Source organism: Oncorhynchus clarkii, chromosome 9, assembly GCF_045791955.1.
Source record: "Oncorhynchus clarkii lewisi isolate Uvic-CL-2024 chromosome 9, UVic_Ocla_1.0, whole genome shotgun sequence".
In the NCBI taxonomy this organism is placed as follows: Eukaryota; Metazoa; Chordata; class Actinopteri; order Salmoniformes; family Salmonidae; genus Oncorhynchus; species Oncorhynchus clarkii.
Window position 1 is genome coordinate 73,873,668 of NC_092155.1, and position 14,278 is coordinate 73,887,945.

Sequence of the window (14,278 nt, forward strand, 5' to 3'; positions counted from 1 at the left end):
GACAGAGCGAGAGAGCGAGAGAGAGAGAGCGAGAGAGAGACAGAGCGAGAGAGAGATAGAGAGCGAGAGAGAGACAGAGCGAGAGAGAGCCAGAGCGAGAGAGAGAGAGACAGAGAGAGAGACAGAGCGAGAGAAAGAGAGAGAGACAGAGCGAGAGAGAGACAGAGCGAGAGAAAGAGAGAGAGAAAGAGCGAGAGAGAGAGAGAGAGAGAGAGAGAGAGAGAGAGCGAGAGAGAGAGAGAGAGAGAGAGAGAGAGACAGAGAGAGAGAGCGAGAGAGAGACAGAGCGCGCGCGAGAGAGAGAGAGAGACAGAGCGAGAGAGAGAGACAGAGCGAGAGCGAGAGAGAGACAGAGCGAGAGAGAGAGAGACAGAGCGAGAGAGAGAGAGAGAGAGAGAGAGAGAGACAGAGCGAGAGAGAGACAGAGCGAGAGACAGAGCGAGAGAGAGAGAGAGACAGAGCGAGAGAGAGAGAGAGAGAGCGAGAGCGAGAGAGAGCGAGAGAGAGACACAGAGCGAGAGAGAGAGAGACAGAGCGAGAGAGCGAGAGAGACAGAGACAGAGTGAGAGAGAGAGAGAGAGAGAGAGAGAGAGAGAGAGAGAGAGAGACAGAGAGAGAGAGAGAGAGAGTGAGAGAGAGAGAGAGAGACTCAGTGAGCATAGCCTTGCTATTGAGAAAGGCCGCCGTAGGCAGACATGGCTCTCAGGAGAAGACAGGCTATGTGCTCACTGCCCTCAAAATGAGGTGGAAACTGAGCTGCACTTCCTAACCTCCTGCCCAATGTATGACCATATTAGAGATACATATTTCCCTCAGATTACACAGATCCACAAAGAATTCGAAAACAAATCCAATTTTGAAAAACTCCCATATCTACTGGGTGAAATTCCACAGTGTGCCATCACAGCAGCAATATGTGACCTGTTGCCACAAAAAAAGGGCAACCAGTGAAGAACAAACACCATTGTAAATACAACCCATATTTATGCTTATTTATTTTATCTTGTGTCCTTTACCATTTGTACATTGTTAAAACACTGTATATATATATAATATGACATTTGTAATGTCTTTATTGTTTTGAAACTTCTGTATGTGTGATGTTTACTGTTCATTTTTATTGTTTATTTCACTTTATATATTCACTTGATATATTATCTACCTCACTTGCTTTGGCAATGTTAACACATTGAATTGAATTGAGAGAGAGAGAGAGAGAGAGAGAGAGAGAGACAGAGAGAGGGAGAGTGACAGAGAGGGGTGTGGGGGCTATGATCCTCCCCCCAAGGGGAGGTAGACGGATGGACAGACGGACAAGAGACAATTTTAATCTTTTATCAGGGAAATGTATTTTATTTGTATCACAGGGAAATGTATTTTATTTGTATTGCTGTATAGAAACACATGCCTACATGATACAATATATCAACTGCATTGCTTTACACACACAACATCTGATATCTTTCGCTGTGTTTCAATGCCAAAATGACCGTTCAACTTTCCAAATGGCACCCCAGAAAGAAACAGAGAGAATTAGACTGAAAACCATAGAATCATTGTCATTGTATGGAGAAGCCAGCTCAGACTCACATTGCTGTGTTTTAGTTCATCCCAGCTAAAACACAACAGTGAAAGGGGGAAAAGGAGTCTGTATAGGTAAAAAGTTATATTATACAAATAAAATCATATTATTTTTTATAAACAAATAGTAATGGACTGTATTAATAGTAACTGTGCAGCTAATCCATTTCTAGAAGAGTTTCACTAAGCCTATACTGTGCTACATACAACTTTGCTTATATATACAGACTTTTGTGTCAGAGGAGTTAAAATAGGTTTGAGATATAAATAAAAACACATTTAAATAAAACTGTTTTATAATAAACATAAGGCAACTACGGTCGAACAAGAGAAATATATTAAGACATCATGTGAAAGAAACCATACTCTATTTGTCTCAGTCCCAAAAATGGTCCCTATCCCTTATGTAGTGCACTATCTCTGACCAGAGCCTACATAGGGAATAGGGCACCACTTGAGATGCAGACATTTCATTTGAGATGCAGACATTTTTTCCCCCCCTTGGCAACATGTATAAACAAGCAAGATCTTCAACAACCAAGATCTCCAACAACCAAACTCTTAAAATAACCAAGATCTTAAAAGAACCAAGATAATCCGTTTTAGGAACAAATCTAAACCTCATCAAGTTACTCCATAACACATTAAGCCCCATCACTTTGTCATTAGGCACGACTAGAATGTACGGAGGATGCCGCAGTATGTGTTGATATGCTTCTTAACATTGCATTTACTAACGATGTTGATGATACATTTACTAATGATGATGTTGAGATAATCTATTTTTAACTAATATGGCCGCCCAAAGTTTGGTCCCCTTTCAACCAGCGAATGTATTGATGGAACACAGCTAATGGAAATACAATATAATTTATATATCATTTATACAAGGATTTCCAAGACACTTTGTTTGTGAAAAGTAGTGTGAGCTTCTTCAGTCTCCTGCTACCCTCTTGACTACTATCTGACTGCATCTGGTCTCTCAAGGCATTTTGACATTTTTGTTTTTTTCTTGTGTATAAGGATTTAAAGACACTTTGTTTGTGAACAGTAGCGTGAACTTTAATAGTCACATGCTGCTATTGCTACTACTGTCTGCATGTTGACTCTCTTCTTCCTGAAGCAGATCTGTTCATGTACTGTACTGTAATAGATATACATGATTAAACATTGTCAGACATTTAAAAAAATATATATTTCTATAGGAATTGCATGATACTTTGTTTGTGAAAGGAAAGTTATGTGAGCTTTTATAGTCACATGCCACTGACTACGGCCTGTCTGTTGACTGACATGACACCAGGCTGAGACCAACCTGTTTTACCGTTAGGTTTTTTATTATTATCATTTTTGTTGTTGTATTTTTTAACCCCTTTTTCTCCCCAATTTGGTGATTACAATCTTGTCTCATTTGCTGCAACTCCCCGACGGGCTCGGGAGAGGCGAAGCTCGAGTCATGACCCGCCAAGCCGCGCTTCTTAACATCCGCCACACTCCTTAACACCCGCTCGCAACAATGTGTCGGAGGAAACACTGTTCTACTGAGGACCGAAGTCAGCCTGCAGGCGCCCGGCCCGCCACAAGGAGTCGCTAAAGCGCGATGAGCCAACTAAAGCGAACCCCAGGCTGTAGTGATGCTGCAACACTGTGATGCTGCGCCACTCGGGAAGCCATTTACCGTCCTGTTTAAATCAAAACAAAGCTGGACTATATTTTTGCTGGGAGTCAGTCGGCTTGGAACAACAACTCGTACTTCTAATCCTGCTGTAATTTGTTCACAGTCACTTTTTTAGACAATGCAAGTCCACCCATTTTTTGTTGTATTTTAGTTAGTCCATATTTACCAATTATGCCTCATTGATGAAAGACTGCCGTTTTTTTTCTTTCTGAAACATCATATGGTTTCTGGTCTCAGGATTCTTCACAAGGACTATGAACTGATCGTATAGTGTATTGAACACTTTTAAAACAGAATCAGCAAATGCCATAGTGGCAATTTCTTGAAAACACCATTTGGAAATATTGATGTTTGATTGAAACTCAAGAGTATTAACATCAGAGGAGATATTCAAAACACTCCTCAACTTTAGATATGTCCCTTAACATTAACGTTCACCTGATGTTATTTTCTCAAGGTACATTATATAGTGTTAGATCATGCAATACAATACATGCTAAATGCTTGGAAAACAGAAAGATGTGTGTACACACATAACTATATCTTCTAAAGCATCAGATAGAAGGATTCTACCGCGGAGTTTGGTTACTTTGTACTCGACAGAAAGACAAGCGTTCTTCTTCTGGAACCTTCCGGGAACGATCCAGGAACCTTCACGTTAGTTAGAGAAGGAGGGAGGGGCCTAAATCTGAAGCTTCGCCACCATGCACCCTGGTTCACGACCACTTGTCCTTCATCAATCCAAAATGGCTTCTTCAGGTCAGAGTGGTGATTTCTGGATGGGCGTAGAGCCCAGTAGCAGCCAGGATGTCTGTACAGCTTTCTGAAACAGAAAAAACAAACATTAGAGACAGGACAGTCAAACCAATGTTCTCTATATGTATATACGGTATGACAATGATGGAAGAGTTGGCAACAGCACTGTGGGACGATTTAACGTTCATTCAATATAGGGCCTTTGAGACAAATATCCTATATTCTATAGGACCAGAAATCCTTGGTGAAAAGGCATTGAATACAAGGTACTTGGATTTATGAGGACTAGACTACACATGGACTGTAATTTAGCCAGTAGGAGGAGGCTGCTGAGGGGAGGACGGCTCATAGTAACATCTGGAATGGATTTTCAGTGGGAATGGTACCAAACACATCAAACACGTTGGTTTCCATGTAGCTGATACCATTTCCATTGACTCCATTCTGGTCATTGTTATGAGCCGTCCTCCCCTCAGCAGCCTCCACTGAATTTAGCCATATATTGAAATGAAGCCCTCAGGCCAATTCAAGCTTTACTGTCTGCAGATCATAACCTGGACCAGAGAGAGAGAGAGAGAGAGAGTCCAGTGCAAGCAGAAGCCTGAGGCTACGATGGTCTTGACCCTTATTTCTATTTGGTGACTATGAAGATGAACAGTCAGACTCTGTGAACGATAAAGCACTTCCTAAGTTCCTATGGATTGGTTTAAGGGGAAAAGCACATGGATCTCTATGGCTAAAAATAAGTATATCATTGTCCGCCATAACTCATTCTCCGAGGTAATAACACGTTGTCATATGTCAATAACCGTTCTTTGTGGCTGACGCTGCAGCTATTGCTTCCTGTCAACAGCTTAGTGGCAGTTGAATAGACTGCCACATCATTAGAGAGTCGTGTCACGGACATGAGGAAATTAGCAGGTGGTTGTCAGATCATTGAGAAAATGAGGTTTTAATGGAGTTGGAGGAATTCATTCATTAATGATACGTACCAATTTATTCTTGAAGAATATTATTTATAAATGCCTCGTGAGCTTAGTTCAGCTGTTGTACCCCATCAGAACCCAAAATATAAGTTTGTTTTACTCCAATGTTTGTAAATAATGTACATGTAAAAAAAACTAAGTATAGCCTCATAACATGGTTAAAACTATAATGTTGATATCATGGACGGTCCTGTATAGCCTCATAACATGGTTAAAACTATAATGTTGATATCATGGATGGTCCTATATAGCCTCATAACATGGTTATAACTATAATGTTGATATCATGGATGGTCAGTCTTGTATAGCCTCATAACATGGTTAAAACTATAATGTTGATATCATGGATGATCCTATATAGCCTCATAACATGGTTAAAACTATAATGTTGATATCATGGATGGTCAGTCTTGTATAGCCTCATAACATGGTTAAAACTATAATGTTGATATCATGGATGGTCCTATATAGCCTCATAACATGGTTAAAACTATAATGTTGATATCATGGATGGTCAGTCTTGTATAGCCTCATAACATGGTTAAAACTATAATGTTGATATCATGGATGGTCCTATATAGCCTCATAACATGGTTAAAACTATAATGTTGATATCATGGATGGTCCTATATAGCCTCATAACATGGTTAAAACTATAATGTTGATATCATGGATGGTCAGTCCTGTATAGCCTCATAACATGGTTAAAACTATAATGTTGATATCATGGATGGTCCTATATAGACTCATAACATGGTTAAAACTATAATGTTGATATCATGGATGGTCAGTCCTGTATAGCCTCATAACATGGCTAAACCTATAATGTTGATATCATGGATGGTCAGTCCTGTATAGCCTCATAACATGGCTAAACCTATAATGTTGATATCATGGATGGTCAGTCCTGTATAGCCTCATAACATGGCTAAACCTATAATGTTGATATCATGGATGGTCAGTCCTGTATAGCCTCATAACATGGTTATAACTATAATGTTGATATCATGGATGGTCAGTCCTGTATAGCCTCATAACATGGTTATAACTATAATGTTGATATCATGGATGGTCAGTCCTGTATAGCCTCATAACATGGTTAAACCTATAATGTTGATATCATGGATGGTCAGTCCTTGCATCCATAGCTCTATCTATTAATCTGATAGTGGTTGTATTTCTCCAGGCCCCTCCCTCAGCTTTTAACCAAAAACAGAGGATGGGTATCAGCTTTGTTATTGTTTCAATTAAGGACTCTAGCTTTAGTGATATTAAGAATAATTGATGGGATTTATATAGCGCTTTTCCGGATGCTTAGAGCATTTGCCAAATGTTTGAAGTGTTTGATATTATATTGTGGACATTTGATTCCAGTGTTTCAGTGGTGCCTAAAGAGCAAGAGGTACTTTGCCTTCGTCTATACGTTGTTCTTCTGCCCTCGTGTTTCTCTCTGACATTTAACAGCTTCCTGCCATAATGCCCCCTCCCCTGACATACTATCCAGACCCAGTTTCCCTGTCTGCTTGATACAGACATTAGCCTGGCTCTTTACACTATGGCCATAGCACAACCCTGAGAGCAGAGCAGAGCAGACAAGACCTGGGTTCAAATGAATACGGAATACTTTGAAATCTTTCAAATTCGTTGAGCGTTTGCTTAAGCCTGTCAGGAATCCCAGATGTGCGGGGTTTAGGGATACCTCTATTGGCTCCACTTCGCCAGGCAAACTCAATCGAGCCAAGCCTAAGTATTTGGAATTATTTCGAAAATGTTTGAACCCAGGTTTTGTGAGCAGAAGCAGTTAGGGAGCGTTCAGTTGTAAAATTGATACATTCACATAGGCAGCCACTTCTGTATACTACATGTGACTATTTTGGTAGCAGACAGTGAATTCTGATCTAATTAATTGATTTATAATAGTATTTTAATGCCGCAGTGCATATCCCAGACCTCCTAGCTGGATCCCAAATGGCCCCCCATTACCTGCAGCCCCTGTCTCCCTGCAGCTAATGTAAACTAAAATGTGAAAGCACATGTCTGATATTCCCCTTTAATAGGCTGGGATGTCATTACTCTCATACTCACCAGATACAGAGCTGAGGTATTGAATTACCGCTCTCCTTCTAGCCTCTCCCCCTCTTGCTTTCTTTTTCTCTCTCTCTCTCTCTCTCCTTCTCCGTCTCTCTCTCTCCTTCTCCTTCTCCGTCTCTCTCTCTCTCTCCTTCTCCGTCTCTCTCTCTCCTTCTCCGTCTGTCTCTCTCCTTCTCTGTCTCTCTCTCCTTCTAGCTTCTCCTCTCTTGCTCTCTTTTTCTCTCTCTCGCTTCTTTTCTGTCTCTCTCTCTCTCTCTCCCCTTCTCCGTCTCTCTCTCTCCTTCTCCATCTCTCTCTCTCCTTCTCCGTCTCTCTCCCTCCTACGTCTCTCTCTCTCCTTCTACGTCTCTCTCTCTCTCTCTCTCCCTCTCTCTCTCTCTCCCCTTCTCTCTCTCTTTCCTCTCTTTCTCTCTCTTTCCCTCTGAGATGGTGGTAGAGCAAAGATTGTTTCAGTGGGCCCCTGTCTTTACTCAGCTTTCCTATGCTGTCTCTCGGGAGACAAAGAGACGAGCAAATCCATCAACGCACCACTTCATCCTTGTAGTTGACAACACAAGCCGTCATTACCTACGGAACGTTTACTACTACTACTGCTATTGTTGCTGCTAGTTTTAACTGAACAATGAGTTAGATCAGCCACCTTATTGTGTTTATTTAACCAAGCAAGTTATTGAGAAAACATTCTCTATTCCTATAATTACCTGACAACCTCAGCCACCTAAATAGGGCCTTCCAGAGCTGGGTTGTGTTCATTAGGCACCAAATGGTAGAAAACAGTCTAAAACAGGAAGGGACTATACCAATAAGAAACGCTCATTCTTTTTTTTTGGAAAACATTATTTGCTGAGTAATGACCTAATGAGCACGACCCAGCAGGGCCGGCATAAACAACATAAGCCCCCGGCCTATAACGCCAAATAGTATCCACCTGCGTCACAAAGGGATTTGAGAAACTACTAGCGTTCGTTGCTAGGGCCGTTGCTAGGGCCGTTGCTAGGGCCGTTTACATTTAGACGGTTACATTTAGACGGTTTACATAGCTGGGATGAAAATAATCACATTTTGGCTGTAATGATCTCCAAAATCCTACGCATTAGCTCATCACACCATTGATATAGCAACGACACTTTTTTGGCAGGCAGACCCTATTTGCCATGACAGGCCCCCAACCAGTTCTTATAAAAACTCAGTCAGTGTCTCAACTATCGAAAGTAACAATGATAATAATACACAAGGTGTCATTTATAATTTTAGTCTAAATTAGTTTTGTCAGCTTATTTATTGTTTTAGATTAGTAGTTAGTCTAGCCAGCTATTTAAAATGGTAGTAATCATGGTCAAATACCGGACCGGGAACGCAGGGCCCAGGTGTTACGTCTCTCGTCAGAATGAGTGGACCAAAGCGCAGCGTGGAAAGTGTTCATGATTTTATTTATCAACGAAACACTCGAACAAAGTAACACAACGAAAACGAAACAGTTCTGTCAGGTAAACAGATACTAAACAGAAAATAACTATCCACAAAACACAGATGGGAAAAAGGGCTGCCTAAGTATGATTCTCAATCAGAGACAACGATAGACAGCTGCCTCTGATTGGGAACCACACTCGGCCAAAAACAAAGAAACAGATAACATAGAATGCACACCCCCAAATTACCCCCTGACCTAACCAAATAGAGAATAAAACGTCTCTCTAAGGTCAGGGCGTGACACCAGGGGCCCTGACCTCCAGGGATCCCCCATTGATTTGCCAAATTGTATAGAAATTAGCTTTAAAACTGCAAAAATGTATTTAGCTGTAAAACTGCAACTTATTTTCTCTGCCCCATTGCAAAATGTGTAGAATTGCATGACATTTGTTATAAAACACAACCAAATCTTGCTTGGGGCCCCCAAAAGGCTATGCGACCGAGTAATGCTTGGGGCATTGGGTTGTGTTTAGATTACAGAGCAGCCTCTGTATTGTTATGTTGATGGAGACGTCCAGATCCCAGTCAAGACTTTCCTCCCTGTATTGATCTCCTCATTCCTCTCCATGGATCTGTCTGTCTGTCTCTCTCTCTTTCTCATTATTTCTCTCTCTCTGACTGTCTCTGCTCTGTCTCTCTCTGTTTCTCATTATCTCTCTCTCTCTCTGTCTGTCTCTGCTCTGTCTCTCTCTGTTTCTCATTATCTCTCTCTCTCTCTGGCTGTCTCTCTGTCTCTGTCTCTCTCATTATCTCTCTCTCTGTCTGTCTCATTATCTCTCTCTCTGTCTGTCTCTGCTCTGTCTCTCTCTCTCTTTCATTATCTCTCTGTCTCTGCCTCTGTCTCTGTTTCTCATTATCTCTCACTCTCTCTGTCTGTCTCTGCTCTGTCTCTCTCTGTTTCTCATTATCTCTCTCTCTCTCTGTCTGTCTCTGCTCTTTCTCTCTGTTTCTCATTATCTCTCTCTCTCTCTGTCTCTCTCATTATCTCTCTCTCTCTCTCTCTCTCATTATCTCTCTCTGTCTCTCTCTTTCTCTCTGGCTCTCTCTCTCTTTCTCTCTCTCTCTTTCTCTCTCTCTCGCTCTGTCTCTCTCATTATCTCTCTCTCTCTCTCTCTGTCTCTCTCATTATCTCTCTCTCTCTCACTCTCTCTGTCTCTCTCATTATCTCTCTCTCTGTCTCTCTCTCTCTTTCATTATCTCTCTGTCTCTGCCTCTCTCTCTCTCTCTCTCTCTCTCTATGTCTCTCTCATTATCTCTCTCTCTGTCTCTCTCTCTCTTTCTCTCTCTTTCATTATCTCTCTGTCTCTGCCTCTATCTGTCTCTCTCTTTGGCTCTGACATGTCAGACAGGTAGGGGACAAAAATAATCCCAAGGCTTCTCACTCAGAGGAAGAGGCTCAGTCTAGTTTTCCTTATTCAATCTTGTTCTGAAGGCAGCTCTACCACAAATTATTTCCAATCATAAGGCCAAAGTTAAGATCTTAAAGCTTAAAGATAAAATAAAGAAAATCCAAGGTGTGTCACAGCAGGTCCACACACATGAACAACACATCCCCTCTCCCCCTCTTGATTATAGTCCTAGAATGATTGTGGATTACATCAACCAAAAACAATGGAACACTTTGAAGTTCCACCACTTAACACCTTCCACCATGCTTGGCCAGGCTACAAACCAAACACTGAAATCTAATTTCATTTGATAAGGGTGTGTGTGTGGGGGGGAAAGGTTGAAAAGTCTTTACCTAAGTGACTCATCTGTACTAATATGTTTTGGCAGAGGTCTCACGACAATATCATAGGTAAATACGGCTCAGAACAAATACCACACACACACACACACACACACACACACACACACACATACACACACACACACAGATACACACCATCCCTTGATACAATTCAGCATGCTAAGGGGTGGAAAATGTTTGTTCAGGATGTGAGAAATGAATCCATTACGTCCAAATATAGAGTCTGGTTGTCACTCCGGGCTCTGGGGACTTTGGGGAGCTGTGATGCGATGATATGCTTTTCACAGTGTGTGTGTGTGTGTGTGTGTGTGTGTGTGTGTGTGTGTGTGTGTGTGTGTGTGTGTGTGTGTGTGTGTGTGTGTGTGTGTGTGTGTGTGTGTGTGTGTGTGTGTGTGTCTGTGTGTTTCAGGCAGCAGCAGGCCTATTCAAGCAGAGAATGAGTGCTGCCAGTCTGACAGCCAGCTGGAAATGAAGGGAATTATTCTGTCTCTTTGTCTGCCTGGTCCAATGCCTCCAAGCCTCCTGTTTCAAATCAAACTGTTGATTTAAATGATAAAGAAACAATCATACACCCACAACATACACAGTATTGTGCTGTGTTGTCACTATTCACCTGAGAAGGTATACCATCACAATACAAACACTAGTAAATCTATTCTGACATATGTTGTGTCTCATTCAAAGCCTCCTAGCCTATAGGCCTCCAAGCCTACAGGCCTCCAGGAGAGAAAGAATGAGAGGGGGCGTGGAGAGAGAGAAAGAGGGGGGGAGAGGGGGGAGTGGGGGGAGATAGAGCGAGAGAGAGAGGGGGCGTGGGGGGAGAGAGAGAGAGATAAGGGGGGGGGAGAGAGGGGGGAGTGGGGGGAGATAGAGCGAGAGAGAGGGGGCGTGGGGGGGAGAGAGAGCGAGAGAGAGAGGGGGCGTGGGGGGAGAGAGAGAGAGATAAGGGGGGGGGGAGAGAGGGGGGAGTGGGGGGAGATAGAGCGAGAGAGAGGGGGCGTGGGGGGGAGAGAGAGAACTAGGAGAGGGACCGACTTCGGCGGAAGTCGTGACAGAAGCAGGTACGGGGACTAAAACATTTAATTATAACGGACAGAGACGAGACAGGAACAGAGTCAGAAACACATTTAGAAGACAAAAACAATACTATGCAGCAGTGGAGAACAGAGCTGGGGAACAAACAAATATCGGGGAGGAGAAGAACATGTGACAGGTGAGCCCAATAACGCTGATGCGGATGACAAGGGAGGGCAGGTGTGAGTAATGGATGGCAGGAGCGTGTGATGCAGGGTAATCTGGCGCCCTCAAGCGCCAGGGAAGAGCGGGAGCAGATGTGACAGTTACTGTATTTCTGTCATCCTGTTTATCTCTCTGGACAACTCAGTAGTTACTGTATTTCTGTCATCCTATTTATCTCTCTGGACAACTCAGTAGTTACTGTATTTCTGTCATCTTGTTTATCTCTCTGGACAACTCAGTAGTTACTGTATTTCTGTCATCCTATTTATCTCTCTGGACAACTCAGTAGTTACTGTATTTCTGTCATCTTGTTTATCTCTCTGGACAACTCAGTAGTTACTGTATTTCTGTCATCTTGTTTATCTCTCTGGACAACTCAGTAGTTACTGTATTTCTGTCATCCTGTTTATCTCTCTGGACAACTCAGTAGTTACTGTATTTCTGTCATCCTGTTTATCTCTCTGGACAACTCAGTAGTTACTGTATTTCTGTCATCCTGTTTATCTCTCTGGACAACTCAGTAGTTACTGAATTTCTGTTATCCTGTTTATCTCTCTGGACAACTCAGTAGTTACTGTATTTCTGTTATCCTGTTTATCTCTCTGGACAACTCAGTAGTTACTGTATTTCTGTTATCCTGTTTATCTCTCTGGACAACTCAGTGGTTACTGTATTTCTGTCATCCTGTTTATCTCTCTGGACAACTCAGTAGTTACTGTATTTCTGTTATCCTGTTTATCTCTCTGGACAACTCAGTAGTTACTGTATTTCTGTTATCCCGTTTATCTCTCTAGACAACTCAGTAGTTACTGTATTTCTGTTATCCCGCTTATCTCTCTGGACAACTCAGTAGTTACTGTATTTCTGCTATCCCGTTTATCTCTCTGGACAACTCAGTAGTTACTGTATTTCTGTTATCCTGTTTATCTCTCTGGACAACTCAGTAGTTACTGTATTTCTGTTATCCTGTTTATCTCTCTGGACAACTCAGTAGTTACTGTATTTCTGTTATCCCGTTTATCTCTCTAGACAACTCAGTAGTTACTGTATTTCTGTTATCCCGCTTATCTCTCTGGACAACTCAGTAGTTACTGTATTTCTGCTATCCCGTTTATCTCTCTGGACAACTCAGTAGTTACTGTATTTCTGTTATCCTGTTTATCTCTCTGGACAACTCAGTAGTTACTGTATTTCTGTTATCCTGTTTATCTCTCTGGACACCTCAGTAGTTACTGTATTTCTGTCATCCTGTTATCCTGTTTATCTCTCTGAACAACTCAGTAGTTACTGCATTGCTGTTAACATGTTTATCACTCTGAACAACTCAGTAGTTACTGTATTTCTGACTGTGCTATTCTTTCATTTTTGCAACATGAAATCACTATTCGTTAGCATGTGAAACATTCAGGGCCTAAACTCATCAACCTTTAGACTGAAGAGTTTAGCACTGGAGTTAAAAACAAATCTTAAAGATGTTGACGTCATCATTCTGCAGGAGACATGGTGTAAGGCTGACATTGTCACTCACTGCCTCACAGGCTACAGAGAGGTAATCATGATGTCACTGCCCCACAGGCTACAGAGAGGTAATCATGATGTCACTGCCCCACATGCTACAGAGAGGTAATCATGATGTCACTGTTCCACAGGCTACAGAGAGGTAATCATGCTGTTACTGTCCCACAGGCTACAGAGAGGTAATCATGTGGTCACTGTCCCACAGGTTACAGAGAGGTAATCCTGCTGTCACTGTTCCACAGGCTACAGAGAGGTAATCATGCTGTTACTGTCACACAGGCTACAGAGAGGTAATCATGATGTTACTGTCCCACAGGCTACAGAGAGGTAATTGTGAGTCACAGAAACACAGATCTGTCAATAGAGGCAGGGACTCTGGAGGATTGATAATTTGGTACAAATCCAAACTACAAAATGTATTTGATCCCCTCAAAATTAGTAAAGATCACATTTGGGTAATATGCGCAATATACAGTATATCCCCCCTCAGAATCCCCATATTACTCAGAGGAGATCTCCCCCCCTCAGAATCCCCATATTACTCAGAGGAGATCTCCCCCCCTCAGAATCCCCATATTACTCAGAGGAGATCCCCCCCCCCCTCAGAATCCCCATATTACTCAGAGGAGATCCCCCCCCCCTCAGAATCCCCATATTACTCAGAGGAGATCCCCCCCCCCCCTCAGAATCCCCATATTACTCAGAGGAGATCTTCCCCCATCAGAATCCCCATATTACTCAGAGGAGATCTTCCCCCATCAGAATCCCCATATTACTCAGAGGAGATCCCCCCCCCCTCAGAATCCCCATAATACTCAGAGGAGATCCCCCCCCCCCTCAGAATCCCCATATTACCCAGAGGAGATCTCCCCCCCTCAGAATCCCCATATTACTCAGAGGAGATCTCCCCCCATCAGAATCCCCATATTACTCAGAGGAGATCCCCCCCCCCCCCTCAGAATCCCCATAATACTCAGAGGAGATCCCCCCCCCCCTCAGAATCCCCATATTACTCAGAGGAGATCTCCCCCCTCAGAATCCCCATATTACTCAGAGGAGATCTCCCCCCCTCAGAATCCCCATAATACTCAGAGGAGATCTCCCCCCCTCAGAATCCCCATATTACTCAGAGGAGATCCCCCCCCCCCCCCCTCAGAATCCCCATATTACTCAGAGGAGATCTTCCCCCCCCTTGAGGAAGAGACGTCC

At 42.7% G+C, this 14,278-nt stretch overlaps 1 protein-coding gene across 1 annotated transcript in view; it reads right to left on the reverse strand.

The window, feature by feature from the left end:
* Positions 1 to 1,324: 1,324 nt before the first annotated feature.
* Positions 1,325 to 14,278, reverse strand: part of LOC139417405 (voltage-gated potassium channel KCNC1-like) — a 57,244-nt gene continuing 44,290 nt past the window's right edge. The window contains exon 5 of the mRNA XM_071166679.1: positions 1,325 to 4,082. Within this exon, the coding sequence (XP_071022780.1) occupies positions 4,015 to 4,082 (68 nt within the window). The 3' untranslated portion in view covers positions 1,325 to 4,014. The remainder of the gene's footprint in view (positions 4,083 to 14,278) is intronic.